Source organism: Cotesia typhae, unplaced genomic scaffold (assembly GCF_013202065.1).
Source record: "Cotesia typhae breed Kobodo isofemale line unplaced genomic scaffold, CoteBio_Ctyphae contig_48, whole genome shotgun sequence".
NCBI lineage: Eukaryota > Metazoa > Arthropoda > Insecta > Hymenoptera > Braconidae > Cotesia > Cotesia typhae.
In genome coordinates this window covers 986140-1005684 of record NW_027423756.1, presented here as the reverse complement: position 1 = coordinate 1005684, position 19545 = coordinate 986140, and the positions used below count along the sequence as shown (strand labels likewise).

The 19545-nt window shown below is 33.2% G+C and overlaps 4 protein-coding genes across 4 annotated transcripts; 3 read left to right on the top strand and 1 right to left on the bottom strand.

Annotated features, from left to right (window-relative positions):
- The first annotated feature begins 567 nt into the window (after nucleotides 1–567).
- LOC141529379 (uncharacterized) lies at nucleotides 568–4115 on the top strand. The gene is made up of 2 exons (XM_074245882.1): nucleotides 568–780; nucleotides 954–4115. The coding sequence occupies exons 1-2, from the start codon at nucleotides 778–780 to the stop codon at nucleotides 2643–2645; spliced, it is 1695 nt and encodes a 564-aa protein (XP_074101983.1). The 5' UTR covers nucleotides 568–777; the 3' UTR covers nucleotides 2646–4115.
- Nucleotides 4116–4700: 585 nt separating this feature from the next.
- LOC141530002 (uncharacterized) lies at nucleotides 4701–6154 on the top strand. Its single transcript, XM_074246828.1, has 4 exons — nucleotides 4701–4937; nucleotides 5048–5235; nucleotides 5322–5501; nucleotides 5611–6154. The coding sequence occupies exons 1-4, from the start codon at nucleotides 4802–4804 to the stop codon at nucleotides 5806–5808; spliced, it is 702 nt and encodes a 233-aa protein (XP_074102929.1). The 5' UTR covers nucleotides 4701–4801; the 3' UTR covers nucleotides 5809–6154.
- Nucleotides 6155–9431: 3277 nt separating this feature from the next.
- Nucleotides 9432–13489, bottom strand: LOC141529428 (uncharacterized). Its single transcript, XM_074245940.1, has 3 exons — nucleotides 13445–13489; nucleotides 10819–13326; nucleotides 9432–10775 (listed from the first exon to the last, which is right to left on the bottom strand). Exons 1-3 carry the CDS (start codon nucleotides 13487–13489, stop codon nucleotides 9432–9434), a joined length of 3897 nt encoding a protein of 1298 aa, XP_074102041.1.
- A 2504-nt stretch (nucleotides 13490–15993) lies between these two features.
- Nucleotides 15994–18262, top strand: LOC141529426 (uncharacterized). Its single transcript, XM_074245937.1, has 3 exons — nucleotides 15994–17653; nucleotides 17739–17993; nucleotides 18258–18262. The coding sequence occupies exons 1-3, from the start codon at nucleotides 15994–15996 to the stop codon at nucleotides 18260–18262; spliced, it is 1920 nt and encodes a 639-aa protein (XP_074102038.1).
- The last annotated feature ends 1283 nt before the right edge of the window (nucleotides 18263–19545 follow it).

Here is a 19545-nt window from a genome sequence, read left to right as displayed (position 1 = left end):
ACTTTAATATCTTACGCTTAAAAACAATACCTAAAAATTTTAATAGTCAACAAAAGATCGAGAGTAAGAAGTTTTCTACTTCTTTGTTTTTATATCGAAGTATTCATAAATAAATGTAATTAAATTACCTAGGCAATTATATTATGTCTTAATTATAATACAAAGGATCAAAACTAAATTAAACATCGATATAATAATTGTTGATTTACTTCAAGTATTAATATAAATAAAAGGCAGTAGCTTGTTTAAAGTTGGAAACAAATTTTTACATTATATTTTAAGGTTATTCTGAAATATAAATTATTGTTGAAGAAACTTTTCATTATTTGAGCATTAACAATTTGGTAATAATAAAATAAATTATTCTAATGATTTAATATTTTTTATCAACTTAAACCAATTACTTCCGTTTTATAATATTTGGATGTGAATTTGAATTAAAATTTTTCTTATGGGAACATTCCACTAGTACCACTGTGTCGAAATTTTGAACTACACATCTGAAAACTTGACTTTATAAATATTTATGCATCTAACCTCATGTAATGCATTCTGTAGGTGAAAATGGATTGAATGCTAGCTATTTGTTATTAAACATTTTGTATTTATTGAAATTATTCAATTGCTTTAAAAGTTTAAATAAATTATCGTCTGAGTTATATTTCTCTATTATAAGCTGATGTTGAATCATCGCATGCAATTTTTTAGAAACTGCTGTGAAACTGACAGATCTCGAATTTTCAAATACTAACCTTAGTGATAGATATTTCAATTCAAATGGTAATTTTTTTTACATTTATTTAACAAAAAATCACAATGACTTTGGTACACGTAACAGACTTCGTTTGGTTTGTTGTATTGTATCCCTTTCACAACATTTTTCATGGTTATTCATTTTGATAAATTACTTACGTTGCTATAATATTACTATAATATTAATTTTTTTTTCGTAGGCTGCACAAATGTTTAATTTGAATGGATTACGAGAATATTTAATCAATGAAATTCCCGTAGATAGTGACTGGGTTGATTCGGAAGAAAACTTTAGTGATAATTTCACTGACTCGTTAAAATCTAATGAAACTGAAAATATTTTCAATGTTGGACAAGATGAATGCGAACAAGAAAAATATTTCGTCGGTAGAGACGGAATGAGCAAATGGTTTAAAGAACCTTTCAAAAATTCAAGATCACTCTATCAAGCACATAAATCCATACCATCTCAATATGCTGGATCTAGAGAAGGAGCAGTTGAATATAAAGCAGCTATTGATTTTTTTCTTTTGTTTCTTTCTGGTGAGATTTTGCATCTTATAGTTCATTACACTAATACTCATCTTATTGAAGTTAGATCTCAGTTTACTCGAAAAAGAGACTGTAATGATACGAACATTGAGAAAATAAAATGTTTTATTAGCTTAATGATATTAATGGGACTTGTCAAGACAAAATATGAAAATTATGAAGAACTATGGGAAGAACGTGGATTAGGAATCGAGGTTTTTCGTTTGTCTATGAGTTTGAATCGTTTTAAGTTTCTAAAGCGAACACTACAATTCAACGACAAAAAAAATGAAGATCTTGAATTAAAAAATTCTCACCTTGCTTCAATGCGAGAAATTTTCGATTTGTTTGCTGAAAATTGTCGAAAAAATTATGCACTGAGTGATAATATTACTATATATAACCATTTTATCAGATATGACGATCAAAATCCTAATAATTTACACACCGATGACGAAGCTAAACGACGTGGAGTTCAAATTTTCACTTTAATTAATAATAACAGTCTCTATGTGTCTGATATGTTAATCCATATCAATGAACAACAGAGTGGAACTTGTAAAGATTTAAGTGATCCACATAAAGTTGTTCATCGCTTTATTCAGAAAGCTCCAAAAAGTGCTACCATAATTATTTTAGCTCCAAGTCTCAATATATCATCAGTTAAAAATTTAATGTGTAATAAGGTTCATATGACTGCAGTTATTAACAAAACTGAGATACAAATACCAGAAGAATTTGGAGGTACCTCGAACAAGCAACCCAATTCATGTATTCTTGGCTACCAGAAAAATTTAGCATTACTTTCATACATGTCTAAAGACTTGAAGCATACAGTACTACTCACTACTGAATTTGACAACATTAATGTTAATGATAAAGTTCCGAATCTGTTCCCAGTCATCAAAAGTTTCGATAATGCAGCAAGTATAGCTAACAAGATGCAGCAAATGATTTTTGAACACTCTGTTGTCAGAAAAACTAAGCGATGTTCACTATGCCTTTGGTACCACATAATTAACATAGCATGTATGAATAGCTATGTGATTTATGGTATGAGTCATAGTGAAATACCTAAAAGTGATTTTCTTAAGCAATTGGGACTATCGTTGGATAATACTTCTATTCATAAACGAAAATCCAATAAAGCTTTTCCAAGGAACTTGCGAGAAAGTGCTGCTCATTTTTCATCAGATCAATCACTTAATCCTAAAATTTTTGATGAAATTAAAAATATACCAATGCGTTGCATAGTTTGTCCTAGAAAAAAAGACATCAAAATCCGTACATATTGCTCCGTATGTAATTTGCCAATGTGCAAAAAACATATGCATTTGATATGTGAAAAATGCACTAATTGACGTTAAAAAGCATAGTATCATTGGATTAAACAAGACTTTTTGAAATATTAATTTAAATGATTGATGCTGATATTTTATTCTGTCATATTTACTGATTCTATACGTTCCAACTTTGATCGTCTTAAATTTATTAACCTTTTCAAAAATGTAAATATTATTAATCCAGAATTTTTGAATTTTCGCAATAATATAAATTAATATAAATCAACAGTCGTAAAAAATAAAAGATATTCTTCTGCAGTCAAGGTAAAAAATCAAGTAGTGTTTTTCGTATTTATCGATTATTTCCACCATTTAACGGATATTGATTGGAATTAAATAACATTTTTTAAACTCAAATTTTATAATTCCTGATGATTTGCTTTTATTATTAAAAAAAAAATACTTTTTAATTATAACTATAATTTGTAACAAGTTTGAATATATATTTTTAAAGTATTTGAGTAAAAGAAAGATATTTTGTAGCTTCCGGATCAGTTTTCTAGAAAAGTACAATTTTTTAAGAAGGTGAGAATAGTAGCGTATTTTTACTTTTAAATATCATGTGTATAACATGTTCAATATTTTAATAATTTGAAATAAATATACAACTCTGGCAAAAATCTTAAAACGATCAGTAAAATAATTTTAGATATTTCTTAAGTGAAGTACTGACGTACTCAAGTTAAAGTCTGATGTACTTCGACTATTAAATTTCAACGCTGCATTCAAAAGATCGCTCGATGACTCAAATATGTTTCAACTTGAATGATTTATGACACGAAAAATTCCAAAATTTTAACAAACAATTTAAAAGATACCTCAGTTATTGTGAAAGTGAGCTTACAAAACGATGCAAAATTTTCAAAACAATGAAATAAATGACACAATTAAAAAGTTGGAAATATAAAAAACAGCTTATAAATGTTTGAATATTTTGCACATGGATTTTCTTATTTTCAATCAATTGATTTTTTTTTTATTTGTTTATTTTTTTTTTTTTTTATTAATTAATTTATGTTAGACTGATACATAATAATTTTTAAGATATCTTACGTAAATACTTTGAGTCGTATAAGTATAGATTTAATTAGACATCATTATAATTCTTAAATCGTCAGGGTTTTTATACTGAACTAGTATATTAGATCAATCATAATTGCAGATAAATAATCATTGTAACGTGGTCTAAATTCCTGTCAAAGTATTTTACTAAGAACTTTATCGCAATAATTGTTAAAATTTTTGCACAACACTGCTTTAAACTCGTAAAAAGGCCCTAACATTATACTTAATGTTGATTTAATAAGTTCAAATTTTTATTATTAATAATAAAAATTGCATTTATTTTATCATTGCGTGCAATATACAATAAAATAATCAAATAAAATTACAAAAGATACTTTGGTTTATGATGATACTCTAAATTGTGTATTATAATTTTGTGTTACTTTTGTTATTATCATTGACATTCGCTTTAAAATATTTTAATAATTCTTTATTCCAAAAAACTAAATTTTTAGGACGTATGAAAAAGTATTGGTTGATTTTTCTGTCATTGAAGATAAGTCTTCTATTTCAGATAAAAATTATTTCTACTTTGCTATACTACTCCAAAAAAAATCCATATAATTTGTAATAAATTGTCTAATACTAATAATGAGTAAAATTATCCATTTTCTAAGAGTCAATTTAATTTAAATTTAATATATTTAATGGAAATTTATTTCATGATTTAATCCAAACACTAAATGGCGGCGTATAGATTATTTTTCTGCCGTAATGAAATTAAAAAGAAATGATCTTAAGTAATAAGATTACTATTGAATTATTTCCACATGAACATGATCAATTCTCGGAGCATTTTTTTTACTTGTATTTTAAAGTTACCTACGATTTTATTTATTAGTGGAAATAATAAATATAATTACAACTGATTAATTTATGTTAACATTATTATTTTTAAAGATTCTCAATCGCAATACTGCCAATCTTTCATTAAAATCTACCTAGTGTCGGTAAAGTAATTGCACCTACTTTGCCTCCTGATAAACTTAAATTTGGAGCAAATTAGCGCGATTGATCTTAATAATTATTAATATACATGTAAATACTTCGCTAGTGTCCTTTGTCTTCAGTGGTTGTGACTAAAGAAAAGCGTCTACTTGGAATTGTGAATGTGTTTTGATGGCGTCAAAGTGAGCACAATGAAGCGTTTTTTAGTTTATGATACAAAATTAAAAATTTATTCGATTAAGAATAGACGTACTGATTTTAGATCACAAAAATTTGTATGTGTTGCGTTACTCAACAGTAAGTAGACATTATTGAAACTTTTATATTTTAATTATTATCTATAGAGACGTTATTGTTCGAAGCCATTGCATTTTTTTTATGTTGATACAATTATTATTTTTTTCTAGGTTTTAATGATTGGACATCTTTTTGCCAAATTATTAATCTAAATTTGCCTAGGGTCCAATTAACAAAATTAAATTCTGCTTTCAAGAACAAAAAAAACACCTGTATCAATTTTCAAGGGTTAAATATTAATCCAGATATTTTACATGTCAACAGCGAATTGAATCAGACTGAAGATTTTTTGTCACTAGTAAATTTTTGTGTCATTATTTTGAATAAGTTTCATTTAATTGATTTTCATTGATTATAATTTATATAATTTTCGTTTGTTTATAGATAAATGAACTTGATAAAAAATGTGTTGTTCCCTGTAAAGTCAATTTAACACGAATAGCTACACGTCCTACGAAAGTTCCAGATCTTCAAATTGAAGACTTGAATAATAAAGTATCATTGATAGATGACAATAATGAAAATTTTAAATCAAAAGCTATATTGGAAATGCTATCTCCTAAAGTACTGAGTTTTCTTTTATTGAAATAAAAATAATTAAATAATTAAATAGAAATACATTTATCATCTTTGGACAGTGAATTATAAATAATTTAACTTTTATCATAAATAGGTTGATGTGGGACATTTGGAACGAAATATTTTAGCAAAAAATATCACTGAAGATGCCAGTGATCCATTGACGTATCAATCCAGCAACGCAATAGAGGAATCTTCTACGATATTGCCGTACAAAGTACTAAAAGTTTTTGAATTTTCTAAAAATATTTTCAGACAATTACTCAGAATTATTAATTATTATGATATGTGATTCATGATAGGATGTAAAAATCAATCAAATAAGTTCTGCTCAGACATCAACGTTCGAAAGCACACTAGTATCTTCGATGAATACTATCGTTATGACCAATGATACAAACGGATTCTGTCACGATCATACCTATTTCAAACAGATGATGAACACATGTGTAGATGAAATTGAAGGTTCTAGTTGGATAAAAATCGATAAAGTATAAAGTTTTTTCAATCAATATTCAACGTGTATTTACAAAAAGAAAATATTAGAACTTTTTTTTACATTTATAGAAATGTAGCATCGAACCGAGAGGCTGTGATGAACAAATATCTATTGAAGTAGAAGAACAAATTGCATTGATTCCTACAATATCTAATAAGATAGTGGAAGTGGTAAATGATCACAGTAATTCAGAAGAGGACATGACAAACTTCAAGAATCTTGATAAATTTTCTAAAGTGCAATATTTTAACGTATTAACATTTCTCTTTAATATTTTCAAGCATTTATTTATGATGATTAATAAATAACTAAAATTAATATTTTTTTCGATGAACATACTGTAGTGTCTCAGTCCAACAGAAAAAAATACTCGTATTGTCGAGCTTTCAGTAGTCAAAGAGCTATTGCGCGATTCATCATTCAATAACATAAGTGATCTTGAGATTGACTTCAAAGAGAAAACAAGCATTTTATTAGAAAAGAGTAACGGGAATAAAAATTGTCAAGAATTTTTAGATTCGACTATTAACAAAGTACATAAATTAATTTGACATTTCTACGACAACAAGTATTTTTTCTATCGAATAATTTAATTTTAATTTATTTTTATTTATAGCATCATCATCTTGACAAAGTGTATTCTGTCCCAAACTCCCCAGTCCAACTATCGACAAATGTACCTCAAGAAATAGGCAACTTTACTGAAATTTCCGAAATTGTCAATGATGAATCTCTTATTGCAGATTTAGTTAACCAAAATGTCAACGAACCTGAACCAACTTTCAACAATGCTTCAAGCAAGGTATAAGATTTTTATACAAATACATTGCTATAAATTGCTTACTATTGACCGAAATTTTAATATGATATCAATTTTCTTGTATTTTAGAACAACTTTGACACTGTTTTTGACGCAGAGTGTTTAGTAATGCAAGCCGATGACTCGTCACCACAATTCAATCTGACGCAAGAAGATAAACTTATTGAACTTGCAAATCTTGATTTTGACTACGGTGTTGTTGGTGAATTAAATCATAGCGATGATGATTTATTATCATATGAAGCAGGCTATGAGGTTTTTATCTATAAATCAATAATTTAACTTTATGCATTTTTCACAAATAATATTTAAAAATGTTTCAAGAAATAGAAAATATTTTTTTCAGATATCTGATCAGCTTGAAAATATTTTATCTTATCAATTAGAAGGTCAATTGATCGACGTTGTTCGAGATGATTCCGATGACGTTGATAATTATAATTTATCTTCTTTCATACAACCAACTTCAATAACACTACAAACGTCATCAGTTACCAATTTAAGCCTAGTATCAAAGGTACCGAAGGCAGATAAAAATACTACTGTTTTAAGTTCATCATCAAAATCGTTTGTGCATCATAATTATGATGTAAATGATCCAGACTTTAATCCAAACGAAGTCCAGTACTCATCGACGGTGTTGGAAGATTCTACAAGCAAAACTGATTATGAGACAACTAATAGTCTGGTGCCTGATTTATCAAGTTCTGAAAATCGTACAGAGGAGCTAAGTGAATTTGAAAATCATGAGACAGAAAATCAAGATAAAGATAAAAGCTTGCATGAAACTAGCAGTAGTTCAGGAGAACAACCATTGAGTTACATACATTTAGAATCAAAACTACGAAAGATTCCATTTGCGCGTATTGGATCAATTGATAATAACGAGCTAAAAGTACAAACAAATAATACGGTTCCGAGATGGAAAAAAAATATCACTGCATGATTTGTCATAAGCAAGTTGTAAAATTGCCACGGCATCTTGAAACCGTACACAAAACCTATGAAGACGTAAAAATACTAAAAGCCACTAAGTCAGGTAAGGTCTTTTTGAAAAAAAAAAAAAAAAAAAATTATTTGCAACTTATTCCGGAATGAGCACGGAAAATTTATTGTTTTTTTCTCCTTAATTACATTTAAAATATTTATAGAGATGAAAAAATAATTTATATTTTTTTCATAACTAGAATATTTTTTCCTTCTTAACTTTTCAAAAAAAAGTTTGGTTACAATATTTTGTTTGATAAGGCCTTCCCTAAAAATTTTTGTTTTGATATTCATTAATTTTTTAAATATAATCATTTAATTTTGACTATAATTCGCAGCTATTAACGAATCGAAAATAAATCATTTTATTTCCTTCAAGTTATCTCAAATTCATTATTCGAAATTTTTAAATAATTGATAATTACTGGTGATTCATGTAAGTAAATTGAAAGATATTTCGAAAGATTATGATATCAAAGAAAAATACTTAATTTATGATAATAAAACAAGGTTAATAGGTTCCGCTTGTGGATTGAAAAATTAAAGAAATCCATCTCAAACTCCACTTTGAGCTTGTACGTTTTTTGAAGTAAAGAATTGATTTAAAAATGGTAAATATTTTTCTGTAGAATATTAAATTTTTAAAAAAACTTATGTATATTTAATTTTCGTTAATTTAATATTGATGTTCGGTTATAATACCGGCACCTTCTCTCAAACTTGGGTAGGTTTCTTACAACTGCAATTATTTGGTGGTCTTGAAAAAGACCGATTGGTTTTGGACTACGTAGTAGTCCTGAGATGACTTGTTAGTCACATGCTCTTAAATAAGAGCCTTGAGTAGTCTTGAGAAGACTTAGTTGGTTAGTTCTGAAAAGAACTGTTTAAGTTTTAGTTCTAAAAAGAACTAATTTAACAATGCCAGTCAGCGTTTGGTGTAGTTGAGATGATCCGAGTTGGTCCGATTATTGAGTAGTGGATATACAAGCTTTGCTCGCTTGATATCCAAAGATACTGCACTGTATTGTAAGCCTTGCTCGCTTACTGTAGATTCTTGATTGGCTTCTTCTTCTTCTTCTTGTTCTTCTTCTTCGCTCAGTGGATGGAAGTGGACTGTCTGGCAGCTCTCCTCGCTGCCTCTTTTAAACAGTCTTGTGATTTGGGAGGGGATTTGGTTGGGTTAATTCATTGGCTCGCTAGCTCCGATGGACTGCGTGGGGGTTTCGGGGGTAGCGGCCCAATAATGGCTCAGAATAATTTCCCACTATGATTGGGATTATTTTCTACTAGCTCTCTCGTTATGGTCCGTGCTTTTGTTAGTACCTGATAAAGTTCTTAGCTACGATTGGCTTTTTTGTCATAATCAGTACGATTGTTAGTACTTAATGAGAACCTTGACTATGGCTAGCTCCTTAGTCATGGTTGTTGCGATTGTTAATGATTCATGAAGATCTTAACCATGACTGGCTCTCTAGTCATGGTCCGCGCGATTGTCGGTACCATGACTAGCTCTCTAGTCATGGTCCGTGCGATCGTTGATGCCAATTGATGAATTTCAGGGTTTTTTCAACATTCTCCCCCCCCCCAAATTCTGCAAGAATGCAGAATTTCACTCTGATGCATCTTGGTGAGGAGCCAGTGGGAGGGGAGCTAACTTGACAATTGGTCTGGTGAGAGTTGTTGTAGCTGTCTTAAGAGTGACTACTCGAGTAAGTTCATCCTTCCCTGGGTGAAGTTGAATTACTCTCGCGAGAGGCCATTTTGAAGGGGGAAGTCTTTCATCTGTTATTAGCACCAAGGATCCTAGTTTGATATCGTCTTGTTGGTTGCGCCACTTTGAGATGGACTGATGTGCAGATAAGCATTCTGCTGACCATCGGTTCCAGAATTGTTGAAATCGTTCTTGAATCCGTTGAAATTGAGATAGTCTTGACTCGTTTACGGAGGTTAGAGATGGTTCAGGTATAGAGTTGAGCGCAGCTCCTCGAATAAAATGGCCAGGAGTTAGAGCAGAGAGATCTTTTGGATCATCTGATAGAGCACTGAGAGGTCTTGAGTTGAGTACTGCCTCAACTTGTGCTAAGAGAGTAGAGAAATCTTCAAATGTGAAGCTGGTCTCTGATATTGACAATTGGAGATGACGTTTAACAGATTTCACTGCAGCTTCCCGTTTTCCTCCCATGTGCGGTGCTCCTGGGGGATTAAATTTCCAATTTGTACCATCATTAGTGAGAAGACGTTGAAGCTCTTTTGATTCTGATGTAGCCTGAGAGAAGAGATGTTTCAATTCGTTGTCAGCTCCTTTGAAATTGGTTCCACAGTCGCTGTGTAATGTTTTGCAGATTCCTCGTCGACTAGGAAATCGTCGAAATGCCTTCAAGAAACCTTCGGTTGAGTTGTCTGAGACTGCTTCAAGATGAATTGCTGACGTTGAGAAACAGACGAAGACTGCTATCCACCCTTTGAATTTCTTTGCACCTCTTCCTTGAAATGTCTTTAATGTAATTGGTCCAGCGTAATCAACTCCAGTAGTTTCAAAAACTAATGATGGAGTCACTCGAGATGACGGTAGAGGTGCCATGAGTTGTTGTGTTCGGACTGCTCTGATTCGGGCGCAGACTAAACAGTGTTGGATAAAGGACTTGATTGGAGCTCTTCCTCCTAATATCCAACATTGACGTCGTAGGTATATTAGTGTGAGTTGAGTTCCACCGTGGAAGGTCCGGGCATGAGCATCAGCGATGAGAAGTTCCGAAAGTTTGCATTGTCGAGGTAAGATGGGTGGGTGCTTGCTGTCATGATCAAGTTTAGAATTTTGAAGACGTCCTCCAACTCGAAGTATACCTTGATGATCTAATCTTGCAGTTAGTCTAGAGAGGGCATGAGATTTTGCTAGGGGTTTTCCTGATACTATGGTGCTGATTTCGGATGAGAAGTATGCTTGCTGAGCTTGCTATTCGTAGTAGCTTGTTAAGGCCTTTGTGAAATGTTTTTACACATGGAAGATCGATCAAGTCCCAGATTGATGGTTGTATTACTGTAGTTAAAGAGATGCCAGGTCGTTCTTCGAGATCTTCTGTTGGAGATGGAGCTACTGAAATTGGCCAATGTTCAGGAGATTGAGCTAACCAAGGTGGACCTGTCCACCAGAGATGATGACTAATTAGTTGAGACGCGTTTAGACCTCTTGAAGCACAATCTGCTGGATTAAGTTTACCTGACGTGTATCTCCAACATGCATTTGGAAGTGTTTGATGAATAGTTGAAACTCGGTTTCCAACGTATTCTTTCCATTTCATGGGGTTATTTTTGACCCATGCAAGTGTTATTGAAGAGTCGGTCCATAAAAATACTGGGACATCTTGGAGTTCTAATGTAGATTGTGTATGCCTTATGAGATGGGCGAGAAGCACTGCAGCTGAAAGCTCTAATCGTGGAATTGTTAGCCTCTTGATTGGAGCGACTCTAGTTTTTGAGCAGACTAGAGTGACTTTTGAGTTTCCTTTATGATCAGTGACTCTGAGGTAAACAACAGCAGCCATAGATAGTTGAGATGCATCGGAGAATCCATGGAGTTGTACTGAGTATGAATTAGCTTGCAGATTAATCCATCTAGGTATTCGAAGTTCGGTTAACTTTGAGATGTCTTCTCGAAACTTGGTCCATTGATTTATTGTATCAGGGCAAAGTTGATCATCCCAATCAAGCTTCTCAAGCCAAAGTTGCTGGAGCAGAATTTTGGCTTTAATGACCACTGGAGAGATGAGGCCGAGAGGGTCGAAGAGTTGAGCTACTTCTGAGAGAATTGATCTCTTGGTTATTACTGCACTTTCTGAAATGGAGCTTTGAAACGTAAACTGATCATGAATTGATAACCAGGAGAGACCTAACACTTTTGATAGTGATTCATCAAATGTGTGAAGCGATGACTTGTCTTTGGTTTGAGATGTCGATGGAATAACAAACTCTTGTATGTTGCTTTTCCATTTATCTAGTGGAAGACATGCTGAGGCGCACATGCCATTGAGCTGTTGAGCTATTGTGTTGAGCTGGTCAATTGAGTCAGCTCCACCTGAGATGTCATCAACATAACTTCCTTTCAGGATTGCATCAACTGCAAGAGGATAATTCTCTCGTTCGTCTTCCACTAGCCTCTTGAGGGTTCTACAGGCAAGATACGGCGCTGATCGAGTCCCATACGTAACAGTTGTCAGTTGATATGCTTTTACGTTACGCTGCTCATTTATCCAAAGAATTCGTTGCAAATCCCAATCATTTTGATGGACTTGAATTTGCCTGAACATTTTTACAATGTCTGTCATGAAGATGTATTTATAGCGTCTGATCCACAACAATACATCAATGATGTCTCGTTGAGTTTTTGGACCTGTGTGTTGAATGTCATTGAGAGAGACTTGAGAAGTGGTCTTGCATGACCCGTTAAAAACAACTCTGAGCTTTGTTGAGGTACTCTGTTCTCTGAGAACTCCATGACGAGGTAAATAATAAGGATGTTGAGGTTCCGGGGCATCCTTTGGAACTGCTACCATGTGGCCTAATGTTTCATACTCTTGCATGAATTCTATGTATCGCTGTTTTAGAGTTTCGTCAGAATCTAGACGCTTGAGAAGTCGTTTTAAACATCGGTGAGCGATAGCTCTGGAATCTCCTAGTTGTGAGATTTCAGTTGAGAGTGGTATTCTTACCACGTAGCGCCCGTCTTGATTTCGTGAGAGGGTGCTAGTGTAATATTCTTCACATTGTGCTTCGGCTAAGCTGAGAGATGTCTTTGTTTGATGTGGTACTTCTTCCTGAACCCAGAATCTTGTGAGGAAGTCTTGAAGCTCATCGTTTGTCACAGTATGAAGAGACCTGAGAGGGAGATTTCGTGTTTGAGATGATGCTGGTTCAAGAAAGGCCCATCCAAAGATTGTGTGAATAGCTAATGGCTCATCTGATTGCCCTTTAATTATTGGAGATGGTTCTAGAATTTGATTGAGAGTGTCAGCCCCTATGAGGATTTCAACGTGTCCAGGCTTCAGGAATTCTGGATCTGCTCTTTCTAGGTTGCTCAGATGAGACCAATGCTGGTCTGTGATGGAGATTGATGGAATCTTAGTAGTGATTTGAGACAGGATATGTGCTCTGAGATGGACTTGTTTATGTGAGATGCAAGACTCAATGGTTAAGTTAGTTTGACCAAGAGTTTTGCTTGAAGACTGATTACCCACGCATAGGATTGGTATCACAGTGGCTAGTTGGTCAAGTTTTGCTTCTTTAACTAGCTTGGCTGAGACTAGTGTCAATTCTGATCCTGGATCGATGAGAAGACGGGTTGTATGTTTTTTCATGTTGGGAGACACTACTAGTACTTTGCAAGTGGCCAGGATTACTGCAGTTCTTGTGTTAATTGCTGACAAAGCTATTGCATTTGCCTGAGCAGGCAATTGCTCTGGTTGAGATGACTTATTTGCCTGAGTAGGTAATTGCTCTAGCTGAGATGACTTGAATATTTCAATTGTTTGAGATGACTTATTGATGGTAACCTTTTGAGATGACTTGTTATATTTGGTGATGTTTGTATCAGTTTGAGATGCTCTTGATCTGAGATGTCTTCCTGGCTTGAGATGACTGCGTGGGTTTCGAGATGACAGCTGCCACCGTCATTGTGGAGCTGGCTTGTCTTCGGTCTGGGAATGTTGAGACAATGATGTTAATCTTTCAGAGAAGGCTGTTAGAGGTGTTGATTTTTCCTTTGACGTTGTAAACAAACCATGTAACAATGAGTGATGGCGTTCCTTACAGAGTTTGCAAGTCAGGGTGTTGCTGCACTTATACAAGTTGTGTCTACCGAGGCAGTTGTAGCACAACCGTTCGGTTTTCACAAATTGAAGCTTCTCAGCATCTGACTTTGTTGAGAAGTCTGGACAGAAGGCAAGATAATGATTCTTGCCACAGTACTTGCAGGTGTTATTTAAGTCCTTTACCCATGGCTTGGTTTCTGGTTGAGATGACGTTCCAGGTTGCTCAGAGATGACGTGATGAACCTTTGCTGGTTGAGATGCCCTCGTTTCTGATTTTGTCTTTCTTAAAGTGGTCTTGGACTGCTCCTCGATACTTTCTAGAGCTCTAGCAGCACCAGTTAGAAAACCAGTTAGTTAACTGTTCTAGAGATGGATACTCCGTTGATGACCCAAGATGCATTTCCCAATCTTCGCGAGTTTTGGAGTCTAGATGATGTGTCATGAGATGAACGATGATTGAGTCCCACTGGTCAACTGGAAGTCCGAGAGCTTTCAGAGAGTTGGTTGATTCAGAAACGACGTTGAGAAGATCATTGAGAGTTGCTGATGACCGAACTCCTGGCGTCTTTAAGCGTAGAAGCTTGTCCAGTTGAGCTGCTATGAGAAGCCTTTTGTTCTCATACCTCTTGACTAGCATGTCCCAGGCTACTTGGAAAGAGTCAGCTGAGATTTTGATGTTTGAGATAAGACTAGCAGCATTTCCAGAGAGACTGTTTCTGAGATGGACAAACTTTTCTGCATTGGAGATGGCTGTGTTTTCCCCTATCAGTGAGACGAACAAATCTGAGAAGGCTCTCCAATCTCCGAAGTTACCGGAAAATGGTGGAATCGGAATCTTAGGCAATGATGATGGTCTGACTGCTGTACCTCCGATTAGACTTACATTAGCTAGGCTGGTTCCACTTGGTGGGTTAGCTGTTTCTAGCCCTGAGATTCTTTCTTCCAAGGCTGCTTGAATACTAACAACGCACTGCATAGCAGTTTCGTAGGCGTTGTTTTTGATGTAAAGATCGTCTGATGGGATCTCGACCTTAGACAGGATGATCTTTTCGTGCTCTGCCTCAAACTTTTCCCAGTTGGTCTTGAGCATCAACAGCTTTGCTTTGGCCACGTGAATGTTGAAAGATTGATGAGTTTCGGCCTGAACTTCCTTCTGCAGAGACATGATGAACGCGTATTTTGACTGCTGCAGCGACAATCTAGCCTGAAGTGCTGACATCTTTGAGGATTTGAGTGACAAGACTTCCCGCAGCACATAGTGCTCCGCAATGCGCAAAGTAGTGAAACTCAATCTCAAACAATGTTGTGCACTCTCAGAGATAAGTCTGGAGATGTCACTTAGTACTACCCAAGCCGAGAGAAGATCCGGCTCGAGGGACCATTTAAATGTTCGGTTATAATACCGGCACCTTCTCTCAAACTTGGGTAGGTTTCTTACAACTGCAATTATTTGGTGGTCTTGAAAAAGACCGATTGGTTTTGGACTACGTAGTAGTCCTGAGAGATGACTTGTTAGTCACACGCTCTTAAATAAGAGCCTTGAGTAGTCTTGAGAAGACTTAGTTGGTTAGTTCTGAAAAGAACTGTTTAAGTTTAGTTCTAAAAGAACTAATTTAACAATGCCAGTCAGCGTTTGGTGTAGTTGAGATGATCCGAGTTGGTCCGATTATTGAGTAGTGGATATACAAGCTTTGCTCGCTTGATATCCAAAGATACTGCACTGTATTGTAAGCCTTGCTCGCTTACTGTAGATTCTTGATTGGCTTCTTCTTCTTCTTCTTGTTCTTCTTCTTCGCTCAGTGGATGGAAGTGGACTGTCTGGCAGCTCTCCTCGCTGCCTCTTTTAAACAGTCTTGTGATTTGGGAGGGGATTTGGTTGGGTTAATTCATTGGCTCGCTAGCTCCGATGGACTGCGTGGAGGTTTCAGGGGTAGCGGCCCAATAATGGCTCAGAATAATTTCCCACTATGATTGGGATTATTTTCTACTAGCTCTCTCGTTATGGTCCGTGCTTTTGTTAGTACCTGATAAAGTTGCAAAATCTAATGGATTAAAAGATAATGTTTTTTAAATTAATTAATAAGGCCTATCTGACAATAATGTACAATCAAATGATTTTTAAGAAACGTTAAATTTTTGTGAGTATATATTCATCAGTTTAGCAAGCACATTGGTTAAGGAGCCTAGAGAAATAATTTCTTCAAAAAATTTTATTGTTCTCTGTAATGATACATCTTTATATTAGTAAAATAGAATTATTTTTTCTCTTGTTTAATTTGAAGTATCCATATGACCAATAAATTATTTTGTACAGGTACAAAAGAAAGAAAAAAAGTAATTAGCATATTCCGAAATAACGGCAACCACATGTACAACACCATTGCTAATTATAATAAGGAAAACTACTTATTTGTACCTCGAAGACCTAAAAATAACAAATCCGCAACTGACTATACAACATGTCCTAATTGTTTATTAACAGTGACAAAATCGAATTCCCGGAAACACATTGCCAAATGTTTTCAAGAAAGCAATATTATCAAGGGAACTCGTACGTACAAAGTGCTTGGAACTATAGTTGAGGGACGATTACATGCTACTGCTTGTGATAAGCTAAGGTTAGTTATATTTCCAGTTCTAAGGGAAGACCATATTGTAAGACTTATAAGATATGATTGGTTGATAATTTTATGGGGAAACAAACTATGTGTACAACATGGACCCCATTTCCAACATAATCATATACGTGCAAAGCTCAGACTACTAGGTCGATTTTTAGCAGCAGCAAAACATGTTAATAATACAATTACCGATCTGTCATCTATTTTTACGCCTAAATATATTGATACCATGATCGAAGCCATCGACATTGTCGCTAGAATTGACCGGCTGAATAATACCTGCGAAGCTCCTGCTAATGCCCTTAATCTAGTGACGTATCTCAAACAAATTGGTGTCATACTTGAAGCAGAGTACGTTAAAAAAGAGGATGAAGAAAAGCAAAAACAAGTTCAAAATTTTTTGAAAGTTTTTCTCACTGAAACTCCCGACGCAGTTAATAAAATTGGAATGGAATCACAAGCACAAATAAAGCGACAAAAAGTTGTTGTTCTTCCTCTCACGGAAGATATCCAGAGAATGATTAGATACTTGAAATCAGAACGAGCAAAGTGTTTTGTTATCTTACAAAAACATTTTAACTTCGGCGCATGGTTGCAAGGCTTGAAATTAGTCGCTGTATATCTACTTGTTTTTAACCGACGACGTGTTGGAGATATCCAGAATATATTAGTAAGTGATCTCAGTAAATTAGAAAAAATTGATCAAATACAGGACAAAGAAGAGTTTAATACCTTAGATGATGCTGGAAAAAAAATCGCTGATAACTTTTATAGATTTCAAATTAGAGGAAAAGTAAACCGTACCGTAGCGGTTATTGCGAATTCCGATCTGATTGAAGAATTAAAGATATTGATAAATTATCGGTCCCAAGCAGACATCCCAGCTCATAATAATTTTTTATTTGGTTTACCAAATCCTATCACTGACAGGATCAGATTGTTGAATTTGTGCAAAGAAATGAGAGTAATCTCTGAAGAGTGTGGTGCAAAGGAGCCACTATTATTGAGAGGTACCGGCTTACGCAAGCATGTAGCTACAAAGTGCGTTGAACTCGATTTAAAAGCTTCAGCTCTTGGAGATGTTATTGGTCATTTAGGGCACTCTGAGCAAATTCATAAAAATATCTACCAACAGAAGCTAAAATCGAAAACTATCGTCCAAGTTACTAAAGTTCTAGAAGCCGCTCAGGGTTATTTAGAAAATTTAGAAGAGGAAGAGGAAGAAAATGACGATCGCAGTGACTTCATTGAAGTACCTTCTAACGAATCTAACATTTCATCGACTTCCAGTTGCAATCAGTCTACGTTATTTGAGCCAAAACCATCTACGTCTGCTGATGTCAAACATTATTTTTCACAGCCAAGGAAAAATCCGCACACTTCTGCAAATACGAGCACAGAGATTTGTATATTTTTTTATTTTGTTTTTTATTAAATATTATTCCATATTCTTTAATTTATCTTAATTTTAATAGTTTATTTTTTTTTCAGCTGATAATTTTGCAAGAAATCGCGCATGGAGTGAAAAAGAAAAAAAAATAATTATGACAGAATTTAAGAGTTACTTTGATGAGAAGAAATTGCCATCATTGATGTTAATCGATAAATTAAAATCACGTTATCCGTGTCTAAATAACCGCCGGCGGGATGTAATTAAGACTTGGATTTCAAATCAATTTAAACATCAATCAAAAGCAGCATCGACACCAAAAAATCCTAAGCTGAAAATCACAAAACCCAGCATTCGTAAATGTGAAAAAATTAATTTCAATTTTAAAAAAATCAAATGCACTGATAGCGATTCTGAAAATGAAATTTTTTAGGTCAGCAGTTAAGCTTTTATACTCAGTATAGTTATTAATTACTTTCTTGCCTCTCGCTGTTGATAGAATACTACGATATTATATTCAAAGATATTATTGAAACTAGAATAACTCTAAATTTATGAGTATTATGTAGAACTTGCAATGCATAATAAGATAATATATTAAGTTCAATTACTTGTTTCAGAGTGATAAATAAATAATTCTGTCTTATAATTCATCATTAAATCAAAATTTTAGAATTTAATGTTACTCACTTCGTCACATGCTATAATGTTCTTATTATTAGCTTAAGAATGTTGCATTAAAAAATTTTATTTTTGGGTTAAGTCAATATCGTAGTATTATATATGATGCAAAAAATTTCTTTGGTACTTTTCTTACCAAATACACATTTATTGCTATCTCTCAATAATTTAATAATACGTTTGTTTTTCTTTTCTATAACTTAGGCAAAGATTTAACAAAAAATTTCCTTTGAATATTACTATTGTGGTTCTATTTTAATTTAATTAAAAATATTTTTATTAGCAAAATATATATGCAATAGAAATTTGTTTTGAATAATTTATTAAAAATTTTGAAAATGAAAAAGTGTTTCAAATCTAGAATAGAGTCTCTCTTTTGTAGAACATCAAAAATCCTAAATGTTAACGTTTATGTATTTTATTTTGTTGTTTCAACATAAAAAATTTTTTATACTAACTATTTGTAAGAAGATTTAAAAAATAGTATTAATAGTTGGTCTGACAAGTTTTTCATTTTGTATCAATACCTGAGAATGAAATGAGTAAATTTAGAATAGTTTATGACTTTAGATTAAAAAAAATTTTTTTTTCATCAATTACCCATCGATTTAGAAAATTGAGTTAAAGTTACTATCGCTCTCAAAAAGTAATGCTTATACTGTTCAGAGGTTTGCCAATTTTTTTCTTACGTCTATGTTATACTCCAATGAAGCAAATGCTTTGCATCAAGAACAATAGTTATTGTTCAGTAAATATTTATTATTTTCAAATGGCCCGTTATCTGACAACTTTTTGTTTTAATTGATAAAAATTAAATATTTACGATGTAAAATTAAAAAAAACAAAGATTTTAGTTTGCTCGTTTTATTTTAAAATATTATATAGCTCGTTTTTTAATTTTTTTGGAAATTATATCGTCGATTAAATAATTTGAAAAATTATAGACAAAAACTATACAAAAATCTGAGTTAAATTTAGAAAACTAAAGTACATTTGAATTAAAATGTTACCTTATTTTATAGTGGCTATATAATTGTCTGAATTTTTTTTTATAATATTTTATTTCTTTCGTTATTCAGTTTATATAATTTTTTTGTCATGGTTCTTATAAATAAAAATGATTTACTAGAATACATAATTTTTTTATTTTATTTGTAACATGGTTTGATTAGTATCTTTTGTTTATACTCTAATGAGAAATATTAATTATTAAGCGTGGAAAAGTAG

What these genes read in the sequence shown, in the direction of transcription:
- LOC141530002 (XM_074246828.1), top strand. Translation starts at nt 4,802, where the DNA reads ATGTGTTTTGATGGCGTCAAAGTGAGCACAATGAAGCGTTTTTTAGTT. An exon ending in CTGAAGATTTTTTGTCACTA is followed by an intron (nt 5,236 to 5,321) that starts GTAAATTTTTGT and finishes GTTTGTTTATAG; the next exon opens with ATAAATGAACTTGATAAAAA. An exon ending in TGGAAATGCTATCTCCTAAA is followed by an intron (nt 5,502 to 5,610) that starts GTACTGAGTTTT and finishes TATCATAAATAG; the next exon opens with GTTGATGTGGGACATTTGGA.
- LOC141529428 (XM_074245940.1), bottom strand. Translation starts at nt 13,489, where the DNA reads ATGACGGTGGCAGCTGTCATCTCGAAACCCACGCAGTCATCTCAA. An exon ending in AACCCACGCAGTCATCTCAA is followed by an intron (nt 13,327 to 13,444) that starts GCCAGGAAGACA and finishes GAAATATTCAAG; the next exon opens with TCATCTCAGCTAGAGCAATT. An exon ending in ACTTGATCGATCTTCCATGT is followed by an intron (nt 10,776 to 10,818) that starts GTAAAAACATTT and finishes TACTACGAATAG; the next exon opens with CAAGCTCAGCAAGCATACTT.
- LOC141529426 (XM_074245937.1), top strand. Translation starts at nt 15,994, where the DNA reads ATGTACAACACCATTGCTAATTATAATAAGGAAAACTACTTATTTGTA. An exon ending in AAATACGAGCACAGAGATTT is followed by an intron (nt 17,654 to 17,738) that starts GTATATTTTTTT and finishes TTTTTTTTTCAG; the next exon opens with CTGATAATTTTGCAAGAAAT.